The sequence below is a fragment of the Mya arenaria genome, chromosome 17 (genome assembly GCF_026914265.1).
Source record: "Mya arenaria isolate MELC-2E11 chromosome 17, ASM2691426v1".
In the NCBI taxonomy this organism is placed as follows: domain Eukaryota; kingdom Metazoa; phylum Mollusca; class Bivalvia; order Myida; family Myidae; genus Mya; species Mya arenaria.
The window spans coordinates 4,514,632-4,541,111 of NC_069138.1; the positions used below are offsets into that span (position 1 = coordinate 4,514,632).

The window sequence follows — 26,480 nt, forward strand, 5'->3', positions numbered from 1 at the left end:
CAATAGAAATACTTTAACCTGTTTATGATCAAATCAAGTCTTATTTTTAACCATTTTTAGGTTAGTTTGCATTATGTCTGCCATCCCTTATCGTAGGGAAAACTATCAAGTTTAAGCAAAGTTTAAAGCTTTAAAACAAATCTTCAATGGTGGGTAACTGCAGTGTTGTCAGTGTCGTTAACAGCGGAAAATGATGTTTGCTACGCTTGATAATTTTACAATTATGGGACAAGCAATTGGAACACCTCGGCCTAGTATCCAACAGGAATTGTCTTATTCGGAGCTCTTCGGCCATTTTTATCGAAAACAACCTCGGGTGTATATGGACAGTTAACATACTCAAAAATCGCTTTAAGTCCGCTGCAAGTGGATCGCGTAGTGATTTAATATAGCAGTTGAACTTAACTCTTGGGAATCCTATTTATGTTTGCAATAATTCACTTAACTGGCAATCAGTTTAAACTTAGATCAATAAATAAAAGCTAAAACACTACACTTAATTAATGATATAATTCAAAAATTTACGAACTACTTTTACTGATGTGCCGGCATACATCTGAGGTTTGCCGAGGGGTTCCGAATGGAATTGTCTACCTCGAAGTTTGCCGGAGATGGTCGGGTTGTTACAATTACGGGACAAGCTGTTTAAAATGTATTATGAAAGTGTGTGTGTGTTATCATTAAGCATGTTAACGACTTGACGACAAATTATTTTATTTCTTTACAATTGTATTTTATTTTTGTCTTGTAATGAGTCAAATTGTGCATGAATATCGGAAAATCAGTGAAATAAGACTGCTGACAAAATATAAGATCGCAGTTTTTCAAATTTACGTTCGAAAATTTATATTTTATGGCTTAAAGCATTACTAAAGCTTCAAAAAAAAAGAAATTTTAGGCCGTTTACCAAACAATTTTAGATCCCTTATATTGTGATTGATCATGTAAGACTGAATAGATGGCATTGATAACAAAATCAACTGATTTTAAGACAACAACTATAATATGTCAAAACTGTCAATCTGTGAGAGAGAGCAGCTTTAAAGAAAATTTAGAAGTATGTAAAATGTTTATAGCTAAATCAGGCAATTGAACCGTCTTGTGACATATAATACTATAAGTATCTCTTCGCTGCGTGTCAATTTCGTTTATAAATTTATGTAATTTGTAAAAAGCAAATTATGCATGGGCATCCTGGTCTCGGTTTCATTTTCTCTGGTTTCATTACCTTTTATAGGAGCCTGGCACATGTTAAGACAGGTTTTACATAATAACTATACCCGAGTATATGGATGAACCATAAGTAAGTGACACCTAGTGATATAAGATACAATGAAGCATTATTCATAATATACATGCACAAGTAGTGTAATGACAAGATTGATATTTTGTTAGACAGCAAAACGGGATAACCCTTCAAGGCACGTTAAAATGATATTCGTTTTCAAACAGAAATAAATCATTTATATCATTACTTTACATTAGAATTTATTGAACATATATGTATGCATATTAAATTTTTGATGTAAAAGTGATATTTTAATTGTTTTATTAGTGTTTAAAATGAAACATACTACACCACTTCTATTGTATGCAAGCAAAAGCACGGATATACTATCTATAATTGTTTCCTCTTCTTTTTGGATATTTCCATGGCTTAGTCTAATCTCTACTACATGTTTACATTACAAAAGTGTTGCAGTGGATAATATTAATAATAATAATAATAATAATAATAATAGCAAAAATAAGAATGATAATTTTTATTGATGATGATGATGATGGTGATGATGATGATGATGATGATGATGATGATGATGCCCCGCTTATTATCTGCATTACATACTGAATGCTCCTCGTATCATCTGCATTACATACTGAATGCCCCTTGTATCATCTGAATTACATACTGAATGACCCTCGTATCATTTTCATTACATACTGAATGCTCCTCGTATCATCTGCATTACATACTGAATGCCCCTTGTATCATCTGAATTACATACTGAATGACCCTCGTATCATCTGCATTAAATACTGAATGTCCCTCGTATCGTCTGCAATACATACGGAATGACCCTCGTATCAACTGCATTAAATACTGAAGGTTCCTCGTATCATCTGCATTACATACGGAATGACCCTCGTATCATCTGCATTACATACGGAATGACCCTCGTATCATTTGCATTACATACTGAATGACCCTCGTATCATCTGCATAACATACTTGATGCCCCTCGTATCATCTGCATTACATACTGAATGCTCCTCGTATCATCTGCATTACATACGGAATGTCCCTCGTATCGTCTGCAATACATACGGAATGACCCTCGTATCAACTGCATTACATACTGAATGTCCCTCGTATCATCTGCATTACATACGGAATGACCCTCGTATCATCTGCATTACATACGGAATGACCCTCGTATCATTTGCATTACATACTGAATGACCCTCGCATCATTTGCATTACATACTTAATGCCCCTCGTATCATCTGCATTACATACGGAATGACCCTCGTATCATCTACATTACATACTGAATGCCCCTTGTATCATCTGCATTACATACGGAATGACCCTCGTATCATCTGCATAACATACTTAATGCCCCTCGTATCATCTGCGTTACATACTGAATGTCCCTCGTATCATCTGCGTTACATACTGAATGTCCCTCGTATCATCTGCATTACATACGGAATGTCACTCGTATCATCTGCATTACATACGGAATGTCCCTCGTATCATCTGCATTACATACGGAATGCGCCTCGTATCATCTGCATTACATACTGAATGACCCTCGTATCATCTGCATTACATACTGAATCCCCCTCGTTTCATCTGCATTACATACTGAATGACCCTCTTATCATCTACATTACATACGGAATGACCCTCGTATCATCTGCATTACAAACTGAATTTCCCTCGTATCATCTGCATTACACGCTGAATACACCTCGTATCATCTGCATTACATACTGAATGCCCCTCGTATCATCTGCATTACATATTGAATGCCCCTCGTATCATCTGCATTACATACTGAACGTCCCTCGTATCATCTGCAGTATATACTGAATGCCCCTCGCCATACGAATTCTTCAAACATCATCATTGCCTAGGTCAATTAGCAGAACTTAGCCATTTTACTGTTTGCAAAACAATCATAGCAAAGCGTACTTGTCAACCACCTAATAAACGAATGATCCACTTACCAGAACACAGTTGGTAAACCGCCTGTAGAAGTCCTATAGAAAGGTAAATCAATGCCATCATTCTATGTAGCAGATATGACCAAAGAGTGTCTCTTAAATATCGTTAACGTGATCACAAATATGGCAATTGAACAAATGTCTCAGTTTAACTATTATATAGCCTATAAAGATTGTGTGGCATCTTTTTACTAAACACTTGATTTCAATGTTTTGGTTAACACCTGAAATATGTTTAGGCAGAGCACAATCCAATTCAGTAGCAAAATATAACAAAATGCGGAGTGAAAACTATTCATTCCTTGAAATATGACACCATTTAATATTATACATAAATGTGGAGTTAAAGGCCCACAATGTGCGGTATTGAAGTTATCAAATAATGAATCATTTTCAAAATAATGCAATTCATGTCAAATCACGACAGTAAACAGATGTATCGGCATCACTTGACCCCGATTTAATGACAATTACGAAAGAAACACAAAATGATTGTCCGTCCCGATAAAAATATACCCAACAATAATCAAAAGATCCATTGTTTTATTCAAACAGCAATATGAAAATCGACAATGAACAAATTGTCCTTTCCATATAGATATCTTGACCCATCAACGATGGACCCATTGTCTTATTCATACAACAATATATCAATTAACAATATACCCAATTCCTACACCGAGAACAATATATCAATCAACAATAGACCCAATTCTTACACCGAGAACAATATATAAATCAACAATATACCCAATTCCAACACCGAGGACAATATATAAATCAACAATAGACCCAATTCCTACACCGAGAACAATTTACCAATCACAAGTTCTATAAGTGTGATAAGGCAGTTATGTATGAACTTAGTTCTATAAGTGTGATAAGGCAGTTATGTATGAACTTAGTTCTATAAGTGTGATAAGGCAGTTATGTATGAGCTTAGTTCTATAAGTGTGATAAGGCAGTAATGTATGAAATTAGTTCTTTAAGTATGATAAGGCAGTTATGTATAAATTTAGTTCTTTAAGTATGATAAGGCAGTTATGTATGAACTTAGTTCTATAAGCGTGATAAGGCAGTAATGTATGAACTTAGTTCTATAAGCGTGATAAGGCAGTTATGTATGAACTTTGTTCTATAAGCGTGATAAGGCTGTTATGTATGCACTTATTTCTATAAGCGTGATAAGGCTTTTATGAATTTACTTAGTTCTATAAGCGTGATAATGCAGTTATGAATTAACTTAGTTCTATAAGCGTCTTTCTTCTATAAGTATGCAGTTATTTATGAACTTAGTTCTATAAGTGTGATAAGGCAGTTATATATGAACTTAGTTCTATAAGTGTGATAAGGCAGTTATGTATGAACTTAGTTCTATAAGTGTGATAAGGCAGTTATGTATGAACTTAGTTCTATAAGTGTGATAAGGCAGTTATTTATGAACTTAGTTCTATAAGTGTGATAAGGCAGTTATTTATGAACTTAGTTGTATAAGTGTGATAAGGCAGTTATTTATGAACTTAGTTGTATAAGTGTGATAAGGCAGTTATAAATGAACTTACTTCTATAAGTGTGATAAGGCAGTTTTGAATTAACTTACTTCAATAAACGTGATAAGGCAGTTATGTATGAACTTAGTTCTATAAGCGTGATAAGGCTGTTATGTATGAACTTAGTTCTATAAGCGTGATAAGGCAGTTATGAATTTACTTAGTTCTATAAACGTGATAAGGCTGTTATGTATGAACTTAGTTCTATAAGCGTGATATGGCAGTTATGAATGAACTAAGTTCTATAAGCATGATAAGGCAGTTATGAATTTACTTAGTTCTATAAACGTGATAAGGCTGTTATGTATGAACTTAGTTCTATAAGCGTGATAAGGCAGTTATTAATTAACTTAGTTCTTAAAGTGTGATAATGCAGTTATGAATGAACTTAGTTCTATAAGCGTGATTAGGCAGTTATGAATTTACTTAGTTCTATAAACGTGATAAGGCAGTCATGTATGAACTTAGTTCTCTAAGCGTGGTAAGGCTGTTATGTATGAACTTAGTTCTATAAGTTCTATAAGTGTGATAAGGCAGTTATGAATTTACTTAGTTGTATAAACGTGATAAGGCAGTTATGTATGAACTTAGTTCTATAAACGTGATTAGGCAGTTATTAATTAACTTAGTTCTTAAAGTGTGATAAGGCTGTTATGCATGAACTTAGTTCTATAAGTGTGATAAGGCAGTTATGAATTTACTAAGTTCTATAAACGTGATAAGGCAGTTATGTATGAACTTAGTTCTCTAAGCGTGATAAGGCTGTTATGTATGAACTTAGTTCTATAAGTGTGATAAGGCAGTTATGAATTTACTTAGTTCTATAAACGTGATAAGGCAGTTATGAATGAACTTAGTTCTATAAGCGTGATAAGGCTGTTATGTATGAACTTAGTTCTATAAGCGTGATAAGGCAGTTATTAATTATCTTAGTTCTTAAAGTGTGATAAGGCTGTTATGTATGAACTTAGTTCTCTAAGCGTGGTAAGGCTGTTATGTATGAACTTAGTTCTATAAGTGTGATAAGGTAGTTATGTATGAACTTAGTTCTATAAGTGTGATAAGGCAGTTATGTATGAACTTAGTTCTATAAGCGTGATACGGCAGTTATGAATGAACTTAGTTCTATAAGCGTGATAAGGCAGTTATTAATTAACTTAGTTCTTAAAGTGTGATAAGGCTGTTATGTATGAACTTAGTTCTATAAGCGTGATAAGGCAGTTCTGAATTTACTTAGTTCTATAAACATGATAAGGCAGTTATCTATGAACTTAGTTCTATAAGTGTGATAAGGCAGTTATGTATGAACTTAGTTCTATAAGCGTGATAAGGCTGTTATGTATGAACTTAGTTCTATAAGCGTGATAAGGCAGTTATGAATTTACTTAGTTCTATAAGTATGATAAAGTAGTTATGAATGACAGTTATGAATCAACTTAGTTCTATAAATATACAGTTAGCAAAGAAATATATAAAATGAAAATCATCTGCACCAATTTTTATTCAAACTTGGTACCTCTAGATCTGTACTCTGCTGCCTTACCGACACTTGGGACATAAGTTAAGAATGCCCCTTTAATTGGAACGGAAGGTATATTCAAATACTAAAACAAAAAAAACCTACTTAAGGATGTTTAAATAGCGGAAACGGATATCTTCAAATTACAATCCACGGTATTGTATTTCGGTATTTCGGTATCGTATTTTATGCTTTAAGGGTTGAACAACCGTTTTCGTTTAAAAAGTTAAAGGTATTTCTTTTAATTGTTATTTTCTTTAGAGACATCGAGGAGCCATTTTATTTGCAACATGTTCGCAACGGCACCATTCATGAACAGTTCGTATAATGATAAAATGTACAAATGAGTATGCCTTTATAAAACTATCACAAGCATTAATTTTTCTTTGTGATTAGTGACAGAACAAAATAGCTTAGTTTACAGCAATATTTATGTTTTAAATGGGCAGTATATAAGTTACGGTTGGAGGGAAGGAGTAGGAATGAATGGGCTAACAAAGACTGGGTCATGTCTTGATGAACAAATAAAGAAATGATCCAGAAGCATGCGCTACCATAAACGCAAGTACATTGGTGGCTTAAAGTGCTGAGGGAAAGACGGAAGAGAAGACAGATCTCGTACCATGCACGGCCACATGTGCAAGCGTTTATAGAGCCAGAGTCGAAAACCAGCTCGGCTGGTTCCCGTACAAATTAATACAAGATTTGTTCCCGTACAAATTAATACAAGATTTGAAACCCTTTGAAGATATTACTTCTCAAACCAAAGATGGTGGGGCTTAAATGGTAGATGTCTATATCATTTCCGTGGAAATAATAAGTTCGATAAATGCATGAAGTGGCATAAAAAACGGCAACATGTTATAAAAAAATATTTTTAGATGTTTATTCGGATCTTATATTTCAGCAAAATTGTGTTTGCTGTCATATTTGATGTAATGATCAATATTTTCTGCTTTCCGATTTTTGCGTCGTTCTACATTATATAAACAAATGTATTATTTCCATAATTAGTTGTAGCCCGGAATTATAGCTATTCTGGTTTTTCCGACCTAATCCTCCGGTACAAACAAAATTAAACCGTTGTAATATACATATGTTTCTTAGGAAACAATAGAGTCATTGGACTGTTACACGAATTTCAATAGCTCGAAATTCACCTTTTATTTGTACCGGCATGGAGAAACCCTGTTATGTTAATTCCGGGCTATATGTAAAATACTCGCACTCTGGCAATGCCCATTCGGCAAGTGCTCCGATAAGAGTGTCAATCATTTTAGTGTTGTTGAGCGTAGTGCACAGACAGAATGTAACCCTGTTAAGAGCTTTCCTAGTTCTTTAACGTGCACCAATGTATAGCACTGTGACACATGACCTCCATTAACGTCCCTCTCGGAAGGTGATAAGTATGTTTTAGTGTTGTGCCGGGGAGTTGAACCTGCGACCCTTGGATTGATAGTAAAGTGTGTTTCCACTAGACCTCGGATTCGCAACAAGGTTTAGTAGAGTACCAACCGAAGCTTGTAGGTGAAGGCATTTGCCAAAGACAGTGAAACTAATGATAGTAGTATTGTCCTTACCGATACATCAGTTATATACCCCTGAATACTCTTCAACCGGGAGGGTCAGTCCCTGGAAGGAGTAAAATTAGAATTCAAATTGTTCGGGTGAAGCCAATGTTTCTTGTATACTTCGTTGTTTAAATACAAATATTTATACCAGAAACTTTTGCTTCACCCAAACAAGCCAAGATTGAAGCAAATTTGAACTGTTCTCCTTCCGGGGACTAAATCTCCCAGTTGAAGTGTATTCAGCGGTAGATGAATGAGTTATCGGAAAGGACAATATACATAATAAGAGACTTCAATACTGATTACACATCCCTTGCCCAATAAACCTTAACTGGTCAGGTAACACAATGAAACAAGTAATCAGAAACCTGCCTTAACAAGCTTGGGCGCAAAAACCTTCTGCAAAAAAGTGCGTTTAATCAAATTAACGGTTTTCGAGAAATCCAACTTTTTATCATATAACACCGAAGTAATGTTTTATGAAAGTTCCTTTCACCCAATAATAACACGTGTTTTCGCGAATTTTGTGAATTCACCGTTCTTCTATAAAAGAGCCGAACTTTTAGTGTCCACAATACTTTTAAAGCCAAATTGTTAAGGTTTTCGGACACCGTATATTTTGCGTATAGTAAAACTGCTAGCCATTTTATTACATACAAATACTGTATTGTTTTTACAGGGGGTCCAAAGTAATTTATTTTTTGCGGAAGTTTAAGTGAGGGAAATGTTGGATGCGGAACAAAATGGCGGTTTGTGAAAGTATTTTTGTGTTTTAGAAGGATATTTTGACCTGGTTTACACACAAGTGTGTTAAATATCACTGTTATCGCAATATAAATACCCATACCCGGAGGCCAAACGTGTATATATATATATGTTTCAGTAAACATATGTTTGTTTCAAAGAACTATGCGACTATTGTTTTCTTTCCTTCAGTCGATGATAAAATAATTTATCACACAGATATTTCCTATATTTTACCTTATTTTTTACCGTTTAAATGCTATATCTGGCGAATAAAAAAAACTTAATTCAGAAAGGTTCGACGAAACCTGGCATTATTCAAATAAAAAAAATATTTACTTGCAGAATTGAATAAGCATTTTGAACGGATTGAAACTCAGTGTTTAACCTTTTGTATTGTTTTTGTTTCTCTGAACGTTTAACAGCTAATGTCAAGTGTCTAAGACAACAAAATCCCTCTTGTAACGATTAGTTTCCATTTTTATGTACATGTAACATCCTATTCCTTTGAATGGCGTTTGTGCGTCCTCCCCCCATCACCCCTATCCTTCCAAAAAGAAAAGAACGTGTGTTTTAGTGAACCACCCGAAGAATAAAAAGGCCATATCTGGTAAATGTGCCCGCGCCCGAGCTAAGGGAAGTAACTGCTTCAGCTTCTTATTTTGCAGAGTTTAGATTCTTTTCCTTCCTTACAGTAGAATTATAAGATGAAAATGTTATTCATATTATTCATCGATAATTTAAGTGGCTACAATGATATAAAATAAAATGTGAAAATTGGAAATGTTATTTATTTTTATTGTTTTAAAATATGACTAAATTTGCATATGATCATGACTTCAGACGCTTATATCATTGGCAGAACTGTCAACACCAAAATTAGAAATTGTCGAAGACAAATAAATAAGTAATAACACTGTCACAAAGTCGTTTATAACAAAGTGATTGTTCAACAAATAGCATTAAAAACCTTTAATTTATTTTTCTGTAAAATCTGACTTGTTATTTTGACAATTTATTGATGCAAGCGACATAATCAAATTCACGGAAGTATTCGGCCATGAAAAAATTGCGAGTGTGTGTTTGAAAGTAAACAATAAAAATGTCTGGAAACGTGGGCATGGAGCAGCTTATTCCAATTGTGAATAAGCTGCAAGATGCCTTCGCCTCTTTAGGAGTTCCTATTTCATTAGATCTTCCTCAAATAGCTGTCGTCGGATCTCAAAGCGCAGGGAAAAGTTCGGTGTTGGAAAATTTCGTTGGAAAGTATGTATCTTGGTTATTTGTTTACGCATAACGTTCGATTTACAAAGAAATCTCTGTTACATTGTATAAATGTTATAACCAATCAGTAGTTAAGCTCAAGTTTGATTCACTATATTGATTATTTCTTGCATAAGGGCCATTTCTAAAGGGGCGTTTTTTTTATGTTTTTAAAAGTGGGTGGGGTAAATTATTGATTGAAGCCAGACTTAGTTTCAATGTTTGGAAAAAGTTGAGAGTTAAAATTTAGATTTACTATCTATAAAACATCTGTTCATTTTAAATTAAAAAGAAGTCTTTGTTTGATTTATTACAATTGACGTTTGATTATGCCATTGACATATACTTAGATAGATATGGTCCATTAATGGGTGTCCGTCACGAGCCAGGTTTGTATGTATGTATTCCTTTAGAATTTAAGGTCAAGGATAACCTTTGAAAGTGCAAGCACTTATTTCCATCGGGGTCCATTGTTTTAGCTGAAGGGACAGCACGCGGGTGACAGGGGTGGGGTACAAGGTAGCTCTTTTGCGAAGAGACTCCTTGATTCTTTTTATGGGCTCAGTGTAAAGCATCAAAACACGGGTTAAACCAGTACTGAGTTCCAGCCCTTTTCCAAGTACTGCCCTTTTAAATGCCTACCGCCCGGCAAAAGGAGCTACTCGTACCAACTTTAAACGGCTTTCGGTATGAGTCTGACTCAGCCAGGGATCAAACTCAAGACCTTCCGCTCCGTAGGCGTACGCCTTGACCACTAGGCCACCGAGACGGTTAGGTCCCGACAACCTTGTTTTCAGTAATAGTTCAAAAGACATGGAGTAAGATCTCATTTTAATTATTAACCTATTACTTCACGTCATCTAAATGACTTCTAATTCAACCTCATTTGCTGACACATTGTAAATGCAAAATCTGACGCAGTGTATGGATGAGTGACAGTATGAAAATGTTTTGTACTTGATGATAGTTGCCTATCTGCAATTCCATTGGCTGGGAAAGTAGGCTGTATTTTAATACTAGACGGCCGATTGTGCTTATAAAAGTTTAAAACAATGTTTATGATTAAAGGTGACTTATTAATCATGAAAATATCTTGCTTGGACTGTTAAACACTTGTGTACTGTGAAGTCTGAAGGCCAGAAATGTTGTTTGTAAATATCAGCTGATGTGAGGGAGGCCAATATACTTTTAAGGATGTCAGTGTAAGTCCAAACACTTATAATTTCATAAAATAGGAGTTTCCCTGAAACTTGCTAGTCCTTCAAAACATGTATGCTAACTCATTAACAACTCAAAAACAGACAGGTGTACATGTTTGCTCTGCGCTGCGCTGCTCTTGCTCAAACGTTAGGCCTCGTAAATATGAATGAAAAATCGGGGAAAATAAAAAAAAAATGGATTAATTTCTGCAAAGATTTAGGATATATATTATAGGTAAACAGAAAGTTTAGTTTGTATACTGACTATTAATACATGCAGACTAGAATACCGGGCTTTCGTTCATCCGTACATCTTGTACAATGAATCGATGAAACATGTAGATATCTACTGTACACGTGCCTACAGGCAGTATTTATTTACAATGACGTTTAATAAACGGCATCATTTTGTTTGTTATGTCACCGAGTGAGTTTTACACATTTAAAAAGTTGTGGGAGTCTTACTAAGTTATTCAATTTAAATTGAGTATAAATGTTGCAAAAGACATTGCCCATATATACAGAAAGGCCCATAACTCTGGATGTAATAATTGTTAAGTTATGTCCCTTGTTCAAATGCAAAAGTAGACAAGCTTTGGAATCTACTCCACAGCGTTCTTGTTTGTTACGTCTTACATATACAGGGATGGGATTTGTCGGCGAATTCGCGGAATTCCGCGGATCTAATGGCTCTAGAGACCCCCCCCCCCCAAAAAAAAAAACCTGAAAAAAAATTATTTTGCTGCTTTTAGTTGTTAAAGTTAATATTCAAGTTTGCTTCAAATTTAAAGTCAGGAGAGCCCTCAAAAAGCCATTTTTTCTTCTACAGCAGTGGGCTTTTGACCCCAAGAGCGCCCCATAAACCCAAGGCCGAAAATGTTTTAGCCCTCCAGCTGCCAGGTCAATCACATTCCTGATATACCCACTGGAATTTTTTTTAAAAGCATATCTCAAAATTTTGATGATTTAAATCAATTTGGATAAGCAACTGAAAAAGCAAACATGTTTTTTTTGGGCAATATTTTATTCTGCAATGCTGTAAATTTGATTGCTTACAAATATTGTCGCACAGTGCTTGAGATATAAATCCCACATTATCTTAAGAAGAGGAAGATATAAACAATAACAAACAAATCCATGGACACTTAAGCTAAAGTGATCTCTTGAATTTCAATGGGGCAGTATTGGATTTACTCTTAGTCCTTTGGAATCAATATTTTAACGCTGGAAGTTGGAGCTTTTTTCCAATCCAGGTTTCCTAGTTGGCCTATTCGTATGGCTCATTGTTAAGGCTTTGGGATCAATAGGAAATTATCTGTTTTCTTTCCTTGCATATTTCTGGCACTGTGTGCTAAGTATCCATTTTTTGTCAAATAGAGTGCTTAGTTTTGTAGTATAATGATCTTCATTATTGAGTGTTTGTTTAAACGTTCTCATCAAATGTTTATTTGATTGACATTTCTGAGAATTGATGTAATCAAATTCTGGTTTTAGAAAATGATTTTACGAATTATTTTAATTAATCAATTTTCATTTGACATTTGACAGTTTTCTAAAACGGTAAAACAAGATCACAGTATTTTCAGGTGTTGCCTAATACGGTGATATTTGGTTTTAATTTCCAATGCCAAAAAGTATGGCTGATTTTTTTTTTAAGAAAATCAATTAAAAAAGGTTTATTTGTGAATATTACTTAAAAACTACTTATGACATTCAGTTGAATTTTGGTACAGTTTCATGTTGCCATGGTAAGCTTGTTAAAGATGACATGACAGATATGCCTGGGTGCCCTTTTAGGGTTAAAAGTAGTATGATAAGGCATATATACCGGTCATTAGTGTTGGGAATCGGTTGCAATTTTACTATCAATGATCGGTTCCACTCAAGTTACCGATTATCGATAGTACCATCGGTTTTTAAAATACTAGATAGTACCTGAGTTGTAGTTTTATTCATTTACAGTATTAAACTCTTAATCATTATATGCATATACCTTATGTCTATGATTGAAGTTATTAAGTGTTGTTGTATAAAAAAAGTTCATTTTCTTGCTCATTGTGGCTTTCATCAGCCATTTTGATAAAGATAACATCTGAACACTTACTTATATTATATTTTTTTGATAATCGATTATAACTAAATACTATCGATTGTCGCCGATTTCAGGCCCAACCAATCGATTTTCGATTATAATCGATCATCGGAACATCACTACCGGTCATAGAGATTGAAAAAATATTGCAAATACCATTTCAAAGGACAATAAATGGTTAAACAATACTGTAAATGTATAATAGTGAAATAAAGGATATAAAGTATAACGATCATAACCTAAATCCCTGTATAATAGTGAAATAAAGGATATAAAGTATAACGATCATAATCTAAATCCCTGTATAATAGTGAAATAAAGAATATAAAGTATAACGATCATAATCTAAATCCCTGTATAATAGTGAAATAAAGAATATAAAGTATAATGATCATAATCTAAATCCCTGTATAATAGTGAAATAAAGGATATAAAGTATAACGATCATAATCTAAATCCCTGTATAATAGTGAAATAAAGGATATAAAGTATAACGATCATAATCTAAATCCCTGTATAATAGTGAAATAAAGGATATAAAGTATAACGATCATAATCTAAATCCCTGTATAATAGTGAAATAAAGAATATAAAGTATAACGATCATAACCTAAATCCCTGTATAATAGTGAAATAAAGGATATAAAGTATAACGATCATAATCTAAATCCCTGTATAATAGTGAAATAAAGGATATAAAGTATAACGATCATAATCTAAATCCCTGTATAATAGTGAAATAAAGAATATAAAGTATAACGATCATAATCTAAATCCCTGTATAATAGTGAAATAAAGGATATAAAGTATAACGATCATAATCTAAATCCCTGTATAATAGTGAAATAAAGGATATAAAGTATAACGATCATAATCTAAATCCCTGTATAATAGTGAAATAAAGAATATAAAGTATAACGATCATAATCTAAATCCCTGTATAATAGTGAAATAAAGAATATAAAGTATAATGATCATAATCTAAATCCCTGTATAATAGTGAAATAAAGGATATAAAGTATAACAATCATAATCTAAATCCCTGTATAATAGTGAAATAAAGGATATAAAGTATAACGATCATAATCTAAATCCCTGTATAATAGTGAAATAAAGGATATAAAGTATAACGATCATAAACTAAATCCCTTTACAACAGGGCTTCTGTTAAAGGAAGTTTGGAAGTATATTACTCCCTACAAATGGGTTAAAACTTCCAAAATTGGTTCATTGGAAGTACAAAAACTTCCATTTTTTTGAAGAAAACTTCATAAGTTGAAAGCTTGGAAGTTCAAAATATCAAAACCTTTCGTCAATATTACTTTTATGGTTTCAATCAGTTTAACTGTTTTTTTAGTAAAATGAATTAATTATTATAATATAAGTCTGTGAATTTGGCAAGTTAAAGTTGCAAATTATTTGATATCTAATATACTTGTAAAAAAGATATTGTATACGGGAGACTTAAACTTCCACATTTCAGTGTGAAACTTCCAAAATTGATTAACAGGAAGTTTATACTTTCAGTGTCGAATTCTTAATGGAAGCCCTGAGTAAAATGAAGGATGTAAAGTAAAACGATCCTTATCTAAATCACTTCACAGTCACCATGGTAAAAATAAATACTTCTGTAACCTGTGATTATATGGGGGGGGTGCAATTTACTGCCTCATACGGGCTGTTTCCCCTTGCAGAATTGTGTTCATTTTTCCCAGAGGTCCATGATATTTTCCCAATTAAATAAAAACAGGTCCTGTGAATGAATAAAAAAGCAATGAATTTATTAAAAATTAAACTGAAGTATTGATAATACTAGCTTTTTTAGAGCATAAAGATTGCATTAAAAAGTAAAAACATTTATATTTACTTTTATATTAGTTATTTTAGCTTGATTTTTTTTATTCTTCCCAAGGTTGAAAAAAAATCTCAATTTGAAAGAAGGCGGTGAAAATAATTCCAAAAGAAATCACTATTCTGTTTTATGTGTTGCATTTTAAACATCTTAATAAAACATCTGTTTCATTCACAGGCTAAGAGCCTATTTTAGCCAGTAAATTATATCAATAATCAATTGCCTACCAGGAAATATGTGATTTGTTTACGATATCATTTTTACGATGAGGATTGATTATTCATAACACAAATGCTTGGGTCAATCTCATCTTTTGAAATGGTAAATTACCTGCTTGTACAAGTGGGCAAGGTTAAGTGGCCTTTCTTGATGTAATAAAAATAATATATCCTTTCTAAACAGTCTGTTTCCCCTTGCAAAGAAGGGTCCATTTCAAGTGGTTGACACTAACTTTATTTCCCAATTGGATCCAGAAGGGACACCAGTTAAAGACTTGAAATCAAGTGTCCCTTACAGAATCAAGTGACCCTCAAAAAATTGTCAGTTTGGTCCGGATTCATTTATAATGTGTTAATGCAGTCTTTGTCTGTTTTACCAAGAATTTCACATATAGAATGGTGTACAAAAGCTCTTCAATTTTTTGGTTTAGCTTTTCGTCTTACAGTTCTGGAAACGTCTGCTTGAAATTAACATGTTTTATTGGTTCCTGTCTTATTTTCTGTCTTAAATTCATGGTGTCCCTTCCAGACACCTGACTTAAAGCTTCTGGTGTCCCTCTATAAAATTTGGTGTCCTCGGGATCCCGGTGCCAATTCTCAAAATTGTTGAAAAAAACGATCACAATATAATTTCTATTTTCAGAGACTTTCTGCCAAGAGGAAGCGGCATTGTGACCAGACGACCGCTGGTCTTGCAGCTTATCAATGCCAACACTGGTAAGATTATTTCTTACATGTAGTAGAGTTTTAGCTAAAGTAAGTTATGGAAGGGTTCTGCACCCTGTTTTTTTGGTAGCACCCCAGGGCTCGAATTTAAGCTCGCCTACTGGCTAAAGGCGAGTCAGTTTTGCCGAAAGTGTCATCATAAAATATCTATTTGTTCAATTTTGTGAGTCCCATATTTAAAGACAAAATACCAGGGGACAAAATTAATGCTGATGAGAACACAACGAATATCATGTCTCATAGACGCTTAACAACCCATAACAGGTAAGCATAAAACACTTTTGTGACACTGATCGCGATTGCTGATTTTGATGATATAGTACACATTTGCAGTACACAAAATTCCAACACAGTGATCTCCCTTGACAAGCAGACAAGTTACAGCAAAAGGAAAATCCACTGTTGTTATGCCCCCACAAAGTGGCGGCATATAGGGTTGCCCTTGTCCGTACGTACGTCTGTCCGTACGTACGTACGTACGTACGTCCCGAAGATTGTTTCCGATCTAATTCTTGAAAACCGTTTTTTTCTTCCCTGAATTGTGTCATCTGCAGATATAAATAAACTATTAAATGTCAGAATAAAGTCTCTTGTTCCATTGATTAAAAGAATATTGTCATGTGTTCTTATAAAAAAAGTAATGTTTGACACTTGTTCATTAAACATTTAACTAGAACATGTATAACATGTTGTAGGGTTTTAGCTCAAGTGTTATGAAAGGGTACAGTGCACCCTCTGTTTTTTGGTAGCACCCTTCTGCCCTGATGGAGACCAGCATGGGCACCCTCCTGCCTTTTTTTAATAAAATGCTTAAGTTGATAAAATAGTTCTTATGTTTAGATTAAACTAAGTGTATGATTATAAATACATACAAAATTGACATATTTGGCAAATAAAACATAATATCACTTTAATTAAATACAATTCATTACATTTTCTGTGAAATTTATTCCATGCAGACTGACACAAGGTGCCCTTTTCCCACTTAGCACTCAGTCCCTTTTCTGCAGCACCCTGTCCTGTTAAAGAAAACCTGGCTAACACCCTACATGTTGTAAATGCTGTGTTAAACAAGAGAGAGAGTTATCCTATAAATCAAATCATTTTCTGTTCCATCTTTTCAGAGCATGCTGAGTTTCTCCATCAGAAGGGGAAGAAGTATGTGGACTTTGAACAGGTCCGTAAAGAAATCGAGGCGGAGACTGACCGTGTTACAGGCGGAAACAAAGGCATCTCCAACATTCCTATCAACCTGCGCGTGTACTCACCAAATGGTATGTTTGATTTTAATAATTCTGTTACATATACAGCAAGATGCAGTTTCCAAATTTCTTTTGGATAATAAAGCGATTTTAAATTTATCCATGAAGAAAACAAAGGCCTCAGAGGAACTTATTGGTTTGTTGATGGTTACGCCCTGAAAAAATATGGTCTGTTGGGTAACCAGCGACCACTATCTTACTCCATCGCCTCACCTAACTCCTCCACCACCTTACTCCACCATTTTACCCCACCACCTTACTCCAACATCTTACACCACCATCTTACTCCACTATCTAACTCCACCATTATACTCCACCATCTTACCCCACCATCTTACGCCACCATCTTACTCCACCATCTTACCCCACCATTAACTCCACCATCTTACTCCACCATCTTTCTCCACCACCTTACACCACCCTCTTACTTCACCATCTTTCTCCACTACCTTACTTCACCATCTTTCTCCACCACCTTACTCCACCATCTTACTCCATCATCTTACCACACCATCTTACTCCACCATCTTACTCCACCACCTTCTCCACCATCTTACCCCACCATCTTATCCCACCATCTTAATTCACCGTCTTACCCTACCATCTTACCCACCATCTTACTCCACCACCTTACTCCACCATCTTACCCTACCATCTTACTCCACCATCTTACCCTACCATCTTACTCCACCATCTGACCCCACCACCCTACTCCACCATCTCTCTCCACCATCTAACTCCACTGTCTTACCCCACCATCTTACCCCACCGTCTTTCTCTATGATTTCAGTGTTGAACCTGACCCTTATTGACTTGCCCGGGATGACCAAGGTCCCTGTGGGGGACCAGCCTATTGATATAGAACAGCAGATCAGGGGCATGTTAATGGAGTTTATTGTGAAGGACAGTTGTCTGATCCTGGCCGTCAGCCCTGCGAACACAGATCTTGCCAACTCTGATGCGTTGAAGATTGCCAAGGAGGTTGACCCTGGGGGTATGTACTGCTTTGAATGTTGTCGTAGTTTTTAGTATGCTTTTTTTAATAGTTAAGTATTTAAAAAAAAACGTGTTGTAAATACAGTGTGCTGAAATCTTACATCTGCATTCTCACAGATTGACCTTTTTGACAACTTTTGTAATTTTTTTTATATTATCTGGAAACCAGTGATACAAGACTGCTGGCTTAAGGTCAGAATGCAGTTTTCATATTATGTTTGAGAATTGATGTTTTATGGCTAAAAGCATTACCAAAGCTTCAAGAAATAATGGATTTTTCGGCAGTTTCCCAAACAATTGAGATGTGTTCTATTGTGAGTTATCATATATATGACTGAAATGAAAGCATTGATGCCAAAATCAGCTAATTCTGAGCCAAAAACTAAAAAAAAATTAAATCTGTTTAAAACTGTCAATCTGTGAGAGTGCAGCTTAAAAGTCAATGATCTCATGTCTTACTAACTTTGTTAAATGTTAGCCTGTTAAATGCTAAGCCTGAAGATAATTAAATACTGATTAAATCGATAAATAATCGATCATTGATTGGTTACAGAGACCGATAATCGACAGTAATTTTTCTGTCCGATTACCAACACTACCTGAAATGATTAGAAAAGGATGTAAACTTAATATTTTTGTTCCACTTGAATTTGTTAATACATTATATGTTGAAAACCTTTTTAAGTCAAATTTAATTCATATTCAGTTGAGTATAAAGTATGCTTTACTTACGAATGATAATCAAAGCTTTTTTTAATGTATGCCAGGTCTGCGTACAATCGGAGTTATCACCAAACTTGACTTGATGGACGATGGAACAGACGCACGAGACATCTTAGAAAATAGGCTACTGCCCCTCCGCAGAGGTAAGAATATATTACGAGTCATTTTTTTATCTTATTATTTAGTTTAAACTTTATTTGTTTTACAACGATTGTGAAGGAAGTTATATTAACTTAAACTAAGTTACTCTTGTTGGTATGAAGTTGCTCGAGAGTGTGGTCTTGTGTTGTGGGGGAAACTGGAGAAAACCCACTTCTCCGGCTTGGTGACCACAAACCAAACTCACATGCGCCCAGATTGGGAATCGAACCCGAGTCCCCTTGGGGAGAAGTGAGTGCACTAAACGGTCAACCTCAAAGACTTTATATTGATATCTTAATATTTGATCAATATATTGTGGCATTATAACTCTATCTAACTTATAAACGTTATGCAATAGATTTGATGCAGGAGACCTCTTCACAGTAGTGAAAACAAGGTAGACAGAACATTTTAGAGGTGTTATTTGTCAATTATTAAATCACAATTTTTGGCAAGAGACAAAGCCATGGGAGATCCTGTTGATCATGTCTCAACATTTTGCAGAAAATAAAGAATCTCTTTCTGTCTACTTTTTCGAGGAAAGATTTTCTCGAGAATGACTCGAGCCATTAATTTTGTCTTAATTGTGCTAAAAGAAAATTAATAACTAAACTAAGACCTTTTATTGTACAACTCTACTCAGTACACTTACTATATATCTTTAACCCTTTTCTTCTTAGATACAGCTTTTGGCTACTCTATCCATAGCCTCATATATACACCTTTTTACTCTCATATCTGTGGACTCATAAATACGCCTTTTTACTCTCATATCCGTGGACTCCTAGATACGCCTTTTTACTCTTATATCCGCAGACTCATAGATACGCCTTTTTACTCTCCTATCCGCAGACTTATAGATACGCCTTTTTACTCTCCTATCCGCAGACTTATAGATACAGCTTTTTACTCTCCTATCCGTGGACTCATAAATACGCCTTTTTACTCTCCTATCCGTGGACTCCTAGATACGCCATTTAACTCTCATATCCGTGGACTCCTAGATACGCCTTTTTACTCTTATATCCGTGGACTCCTAAATACGCCTTTTTATACGCCTGAAGGGTCATATTATGTTTTGGCCTCCATCGTCTGTCCGTCTGTCTGTCCGTCTGTCTGTCCGTTAGCAATTTCGTGTCTGGGCCATAACTTGGTAACTAATAAAGCGATTTTCAAATAACTTAATACAAATCATCACTACATTAAAAGGATGTGTCGCGCGCAATTTCCAGGTCCATACCTCAAACACTAGAATCACCATGGGGGGGACGTTAGCAATTCCATGTCCAAGCCATAACTGGGTTACTACTAAAGCAATTTTCAAATAACTTTATACAAATCATCACTACATTAAAAGGATGTGTCGGGCGCAATTTCCAGGTCCATACCTCAAAGACTAGAATCATTATGGGGGTGCGTTAGCAAATCCGTGTCCGGGCCACCACTTGGTCACTAATAAAGTCATTTTCAAATAACTTTATACAAAGCATCATTACATTAAAAGGATGTGTCGCGCGCAATTTCCAGTTCCATACCTCAAACACTAGAATCACCATGGGGGGGGACGTTAGCAATTCCATGTCCAGGCCGTAACTGGGTTACTACTAAAGCAATTTTCAAATAACTTTATACAAATCATCTCTACATTAAAAGGATTTGTCAAGCCTGCTTTCCAGGTCGGTACCTCAAAGGCTAATTTCACTGGGGGGCGTTAGCAATTCCGTGTCCAGGCCACAGCTTTGTGTTACTACTTATAAAGGAATTTTTAGAAAAAGTGTCCTAGCCACAACTTTGTAACCAATAAAGCAATTTTTAGATAACTTTATACAAATTATTGCTACATTAAAAGGATGTGTTGTGAGCACTTTCCAAGTCCTGCTACTTTTAAACTTAGTAAGCAGTATACTAGCATAACCTAAATGTTTATTAAAGACCTCAAGCGGAATCTTTTTCGGGCGTATAATGCTCCGTTTCGCAGTGCTCTTGTTACTCTTATATCCGTGGACTCTTAAATACGCCTTTTTACTCTTATATCCGTGGACTCATAAATACGCCTTTTTACTCTCATATCTGTGGACTCATAAATACGCTTTTTTACTCTCATATCCGTGGACTCCTAGATACGCCTTTTTACTCTTATATCCGTGGACTCATAGATATGCCTTTTTACTCTTATATCCGTGGACTCCTAAATACGCCTTTTTACTCTTATATCCGTGGACCTATAGATATGCCTTTTTACTCTCCTATCTGTGGCCACATAGATACGCCTTTTTACTCTCCTATCCGTGGACTCATAGATACGCCTTTTTACTCTCCTATCCGTGGACTCATAGATACGCCTTTTTACTCTCCTATCCGTGGACTCATAGATACGCCTTTTTACTCTCCTATCCGTGAACTCATAGATACGCCATTTTACTCTCCTATCCGCAGACTCATAGATACGCCTTTTTACTCTCCTATCCGCAGACTCATAGATACGCCTTTTTACTCTCCTATCCGCAGACTCATAGATACGCCTTTTTACTCTCCTATCCGCAGACTCATAGATACGCCTTTTTACTCTCCTATCCGCAGACTTATAGATACGCCTTTTTACTCTCCTATCCGTGAACTCCTAGATACGTCATTTTACTCTCATATCCGCGGACTCATAGATACGCCTTTTTACTCTCCTATCTGCAGACTTATAGATAAGCCTTTTTACTCTCCTATCCGAAGACTCATAGATACGCCTTTTTACTCTCCTATCCGCAGACTTATAGATACGCCTTTTTACTCTCCTATCTGCAGACTTATAGATAAGCCTTTTTACTCTCCTATCCGAAGACTCATAGATACGCCTTTTTACTCTCCTATCCGCAGACTTATAGATACGCCATTTTACTCTCCTATCCGCAGACTTATAGATACGCCTTTTTACTCTCCTATCTGCAGACTTATAGATACGCCTTTTTACTCTCCTATCCGCAGACTTATAGATACGCCTTTTTACTCTCCTATCCGTGGACTCATAGATACGCCTTTTTACTCTCATATCCGTGAACTCATAGATACGCCTTTTTACTCTCCTATCCGCAGACTTATAGATACGCCTTTTTACTCTCCTATCCGTGGACTCATAGATACGCCTTTTTACTCTTATACCCGTGGACTCCTAAATACGCCTTTTTACTCTTATATCCGTGGACCTATAGATATGCCTTTTTACTCTCCTATCTGTGGCCACATAGATACGCCTTTTTACTCTCCTATCCGTGGACTCATAGATACGCCTTTTTACTCTCCTATCCGTGGACTCATAGATACGCCTTTTTACTCTCCTATCCGTGAACTCATAGATACGCCATTTTACTCTCCTATCCGCAGACTCATAGATACGCCTTTTTACTCTCCTATCCGCAGACTCATAGATACGCCTTTTTACTCTCCTATCCGCAGACTCATAGATACGCCTTTTTACTCTCCTGTCCGCAGACTCATAGATACGCCTTTTTACTCTCCTATCCGCAGACTTATAGATACGCCTTTTTACTCTCCTATCCGTGAACTCCTAGATACGTCATTTTACTCTCATATCCGCGGACTCATAGATACGCCTTTTTACTCTCCTATCCGCAGACTTATAGATACGCCTTTTTACTCTCCTATCCGAAGACTCATAGATATGCCTTTTTACTCTCCTATCCGCAGACTTATAGATACGCCTTTTAACTCTCCTATCCGCAGACTTATAGATACGCCTTTTTACTCTCCTATCCGCAGACTTATAGATACGCCTTTTTACTCTCCTATCCGCAGACTTATAGATACGCCTTTTTACTCTCCTATCCGTGGACTCATAGATACGCCTTTTTACTCTCATATCCGTGAACTCATAGATACGCCTTTTTACTCTCCTATCCGCAGACTTATAGATACGCCTTTTTACTCTCCTATCCGTGGACTCATAGATACGCCTTTTTACTCTTATATCCGTGGACTCCTAAATACGCCTTTTTACTCTGATATCCGTGGACCTAGAGATATGCCTTTTTACTCTCCTATCTGTGGCCACATAGATACGCCTTTTTACTCTCCTATCTGTGGCCACATAGATACGCCTTTTTACTCTCCTATCCGTGGACTCATAGATACGCCTTTTTACTCTCCTATCCGTGAACTCATAGATACGCCATTTTACTCTCCTATCCGCAGACTCATAGATACGCCTTTTTACTCTCCTATCCGCAGACTCATAGATACGCGTTTTTACTCTCCTATCCGCAGACTCATAGATACGCCTTTTTACTCTCCTATTCGCAGACTCATAGATACGCCTTTTTACTCTCCTATCCGCAGACTTATAGATACGCCTTTTTACTCTCCTATCCGTGAACTCCTAGATACGTCATTTTACTCTCATATCCGCGGACTCATAGATACGCCTTTTTACTCTCCTATCCGCAGACTTATAGATACGCCTTTTTACTCTCCTATCCGCAGACTTATAGATACGCCTTTTTACTCTCCTATCCGTGAACTCCTAGATACGTCATTTTACTCTCATATCCGCGGACTCATAGATACGCCTTTTTACTCTCCTATCCGCAGACTTATAGATACGCCTTTTTACTCTCCTATCCGAAGACTCATAGATACGCCTTTTTACTCTCCTATCCGCAGACTTATAGATACGCCTTTTTACTCTCCTATCCGCAGACTTATAGATACGCCTTTTTACTCTCCTATCCGCAGACTTATAGATACGCCTTTTTACTCTCCTATCCGCAGACTTATAGATACGCCTTTTTACTCTCCTATCCGTGGACTCATAAATACGCCTTTTTACTCTCCTATCCGTGAACTCATAGATACGCCTTTTAACTCTCCTATCCGTTGACTCATAGATAAGCCTTTTTACTCTCCTATCCGCAGACTCATAGATACGCCTTTTTACTCTCCTATCCGCAGACTTATAGATACGCCTTTTTACTCTTCTATCCGTGAACTCCTAGATACGCCATTTTACTCTCATATCCGCGGACTCATAGATACGCCTTTTTACTCTCCTATCCGTGAACTCATAGATACGCCTTTTTACTCTCCTATCCGCAGACTTATAGATACACCTTTTTACTGTCCTATCTGCAGACTCATGGATACGCCTTTTTACTCTCCTATCCGCAGACTTATAGATACGCCTTTTTACTCTCCTATCCATGAACTCATAGATACGCCTTTTTACTCTCCTATCCGCAGTCTTATAGATACGCCTTTTTACTCTCCTATCCGCAGACTTATAGATACGCCTTTTTACTCTCCTATCTGCAGACTCATAGACAGCCTTTTTACTCTCCTATCCGCAGACTCATAGATACGCCTTTTTACTCTAAAGATATAGAACAAGTTGATTGACTATGGGTGGCTGATGTAGCCACTTCTCTATGATTACTTAGACAAGGGTTATGTTAAAGTCTAACTGAATAAGAGGCATCAAGTAATATGTTCTTGATATGAACCTTTACCATTGTTCAGGCTACATTGGAGTGGTGAATCGAAGCCAGAAGGACATTGCCGGACAGAAGGATATTCGTGCCGCCCTTGCAGCTGAGAGGAAGTATTTCCTCAGTCATCCGTCGTACAGACACATGGCAGACAGAATGGGTACCCCGTATCTTCAGGTGTGTAAAATGATGGGCATGAAATGAATTATTTCAGGTTTTGTTTTTTTACCTTTTCAGTGAACGTAATTAGCTCAAGCCCACAATGTCCTTCACCCTTGACTCGCTGAGGTTCTATCTAAAGAACCTCGATAAATGCCAATATGCAATGTCCTTCACCCTTGACTCGCTGAGGGTCTATTTAAAGAACCTCGATAAATGCCAATATGCAATGTCCTTCACCCTTGACTCGCTGAGGGTCTATTTAAAGAACCTCGATAAATGCCAATATGCAATGTCCTTCACCCTTGACTCGCTGAGGTTCTATCTAAAGAACCTCGATAAATGCCAATATGCAATGTCCTTCACCCTTGACTCGCTGAGGTTCTATCTAAAGAACCTAGATAAATGCCAATATGCAATGTCCTTCACCCTTGACTCGCTGAGGTTCTATTTAAAGAACCTCGATAAATGCCAATATGCAATGTCCTTCACCCTTGACTCGCTGAGGTTCTATTTAAAGAACCTAGATAAATGCCAATATGCAATGTCCTACACCCATGACTCGCTGAGGTTCTATTTAAAGAACCTAGATAAATGCCAATATGCAATGTCCTTCACCCTTGACTCGCTGAGGTTCTATCTAAAGAACCTCGATAAATGCCAATATGCAATGTCCTTCACCCTTGACTCGCTGAGGTTCTATCTAAAGAACCTCGATAAATGCCAATATGCAATGTCCTTCACCCTTGACTCGCTGAGGTTCTATCTAAAGAACCTCGATAAATGCCAATATGCAATGTCCTTCCAGGGCTTCTTCACCTAAAATTGTGAAGAGGCCTAGCCTTTTCAATTTGGGAAATTCAAACGCGTGAAATACTGCAAATTGTGAAATTTAAATGCGTAAACATCTCAAAAATGGGAAATTCCACATATGAGGATTGAAGACACCTTTTAAACACGGGTCAAGGTATCCATATGAAACTTGGAACTCATGTTACAAAAAAACAGGCTCATATCTTACATGTGAGTCTACTTGTAGCTGAAAAAGAATAATTTGCTCAAACAGGATAATTTTTATTTTAAATTTTTGAAGTAAGATCTTCCTTTTTGGGAAAAATATCTGGGAATTGTGAAAAAAATATCTGGAAATTAGGAAAAACTACCATTTTTTCCATTTGTGAAGTAGCCTTATTTCGGCCCCTAGCAAAGAAGAAGAAAAAGCCCTAACTTCACCCTTGACTAGCTGAGGTTCTAATTAAAGAACCTCGATTAATTTTGCTAACATAAAATTTGCTGATAATTCCAACCAATCATTTCACACCATTTCAGAGAGTGCTGAACCAGCAACTGACCAATCACATTAGAGATACACTCCCTAACTTGAGAAATCGTCTGCAGACACAGTTAATCGACCTGGAAAAAGATGTGGAGGAGTTTAAAAACTTCCGGCCAGATGATCCTGCCAGAAAAACCAAGTCCATGATGCAGTATGTACATTAGGCCAAATTATTTGTGATTTTAGGGTAACGTCTTGTCCAAAAATAGATTACTACACTACATAAATTATCATAAATGATATGCGCTAATCCAATACCATGCTTATATTCCTTACTTATCATATATCATATTGTGATTGATCACATATATCTTAAATCCCCATCATTATAAATAGTATTTAAAAAAAGCATTAAGACATGCATAATGATAAATAAATAATTTTAAAGAATTATCAAAAATAAGGTGGA

General features: G+C 36.0%; 2 protein-coding genes across 6 annotated transcripts in view; one reads left to right on the forward strand and one right to left on the reverse strand.

Annotated features, from left to right (window-relative positions):
- LOC128222844 (deleted in malignant brain tumors 1 protein-like) overlaps nt 1–3,493 on the reverse strand; it is a 32,241-nt gene extending 28,748 nt beyond the window's left edge. For both annotated transcript variants that reach the window (XM_052931992.1, XM_052931991.1), the window contains exon 1: nt 3,235–3,493. In XM_052931992.1, coding sequence (XP_052787952.1) covers nt 3,235–3,295 — 61 coding nt within the window. In that variant the 5' untranslated portion in view covers nt 3,296–3,493. The remainder of the gene's footprint in view (nt 1–3,234) is intronic.
- Nucleotides 3,494–9,656: 6,163 nt separating this feature from the next.
- Nucleotides 9,657–26,480, forward strand: part of LOC128224245 (dynamin-1-like) — a 51,784-nt gene continuing 34,960 nt past the window's right edge. For all 4 annotated transcript variants that reach the window (XM_052934044.1, XM_052934042.1, XM_052934043.1 and 1 more), the window contains exons 1-7: nt 9,657–9,881; nt 15,883–15,956; nt 17,090–17,239; nt 18,018–18,221; nt 18,991–19,089; nt 24,608–24,753; nt 26,065–26,222. In XM_052934044.1, the coding sequence (XP_052790004.1) occupies nt 9,718–9,881; nt 15,883–15,956; nt 17,090–17,239; nt 18,018–18,221; nt 18,991–19,089; nt 24,608–24,753; nt 26,065–26,222 (995 nt within the window). In that variant the 5' untranslated portion in view covers nt 9,657–9,717. The remainder of the gene's footprint in view (nt 9,882–15,882; nt 15,957–17,089; nt 17,240–18,017; nt 18,222–18,990; nt 19,090–24,607; nt 24,754–26,064; nt 26,223–26,480) is intronic.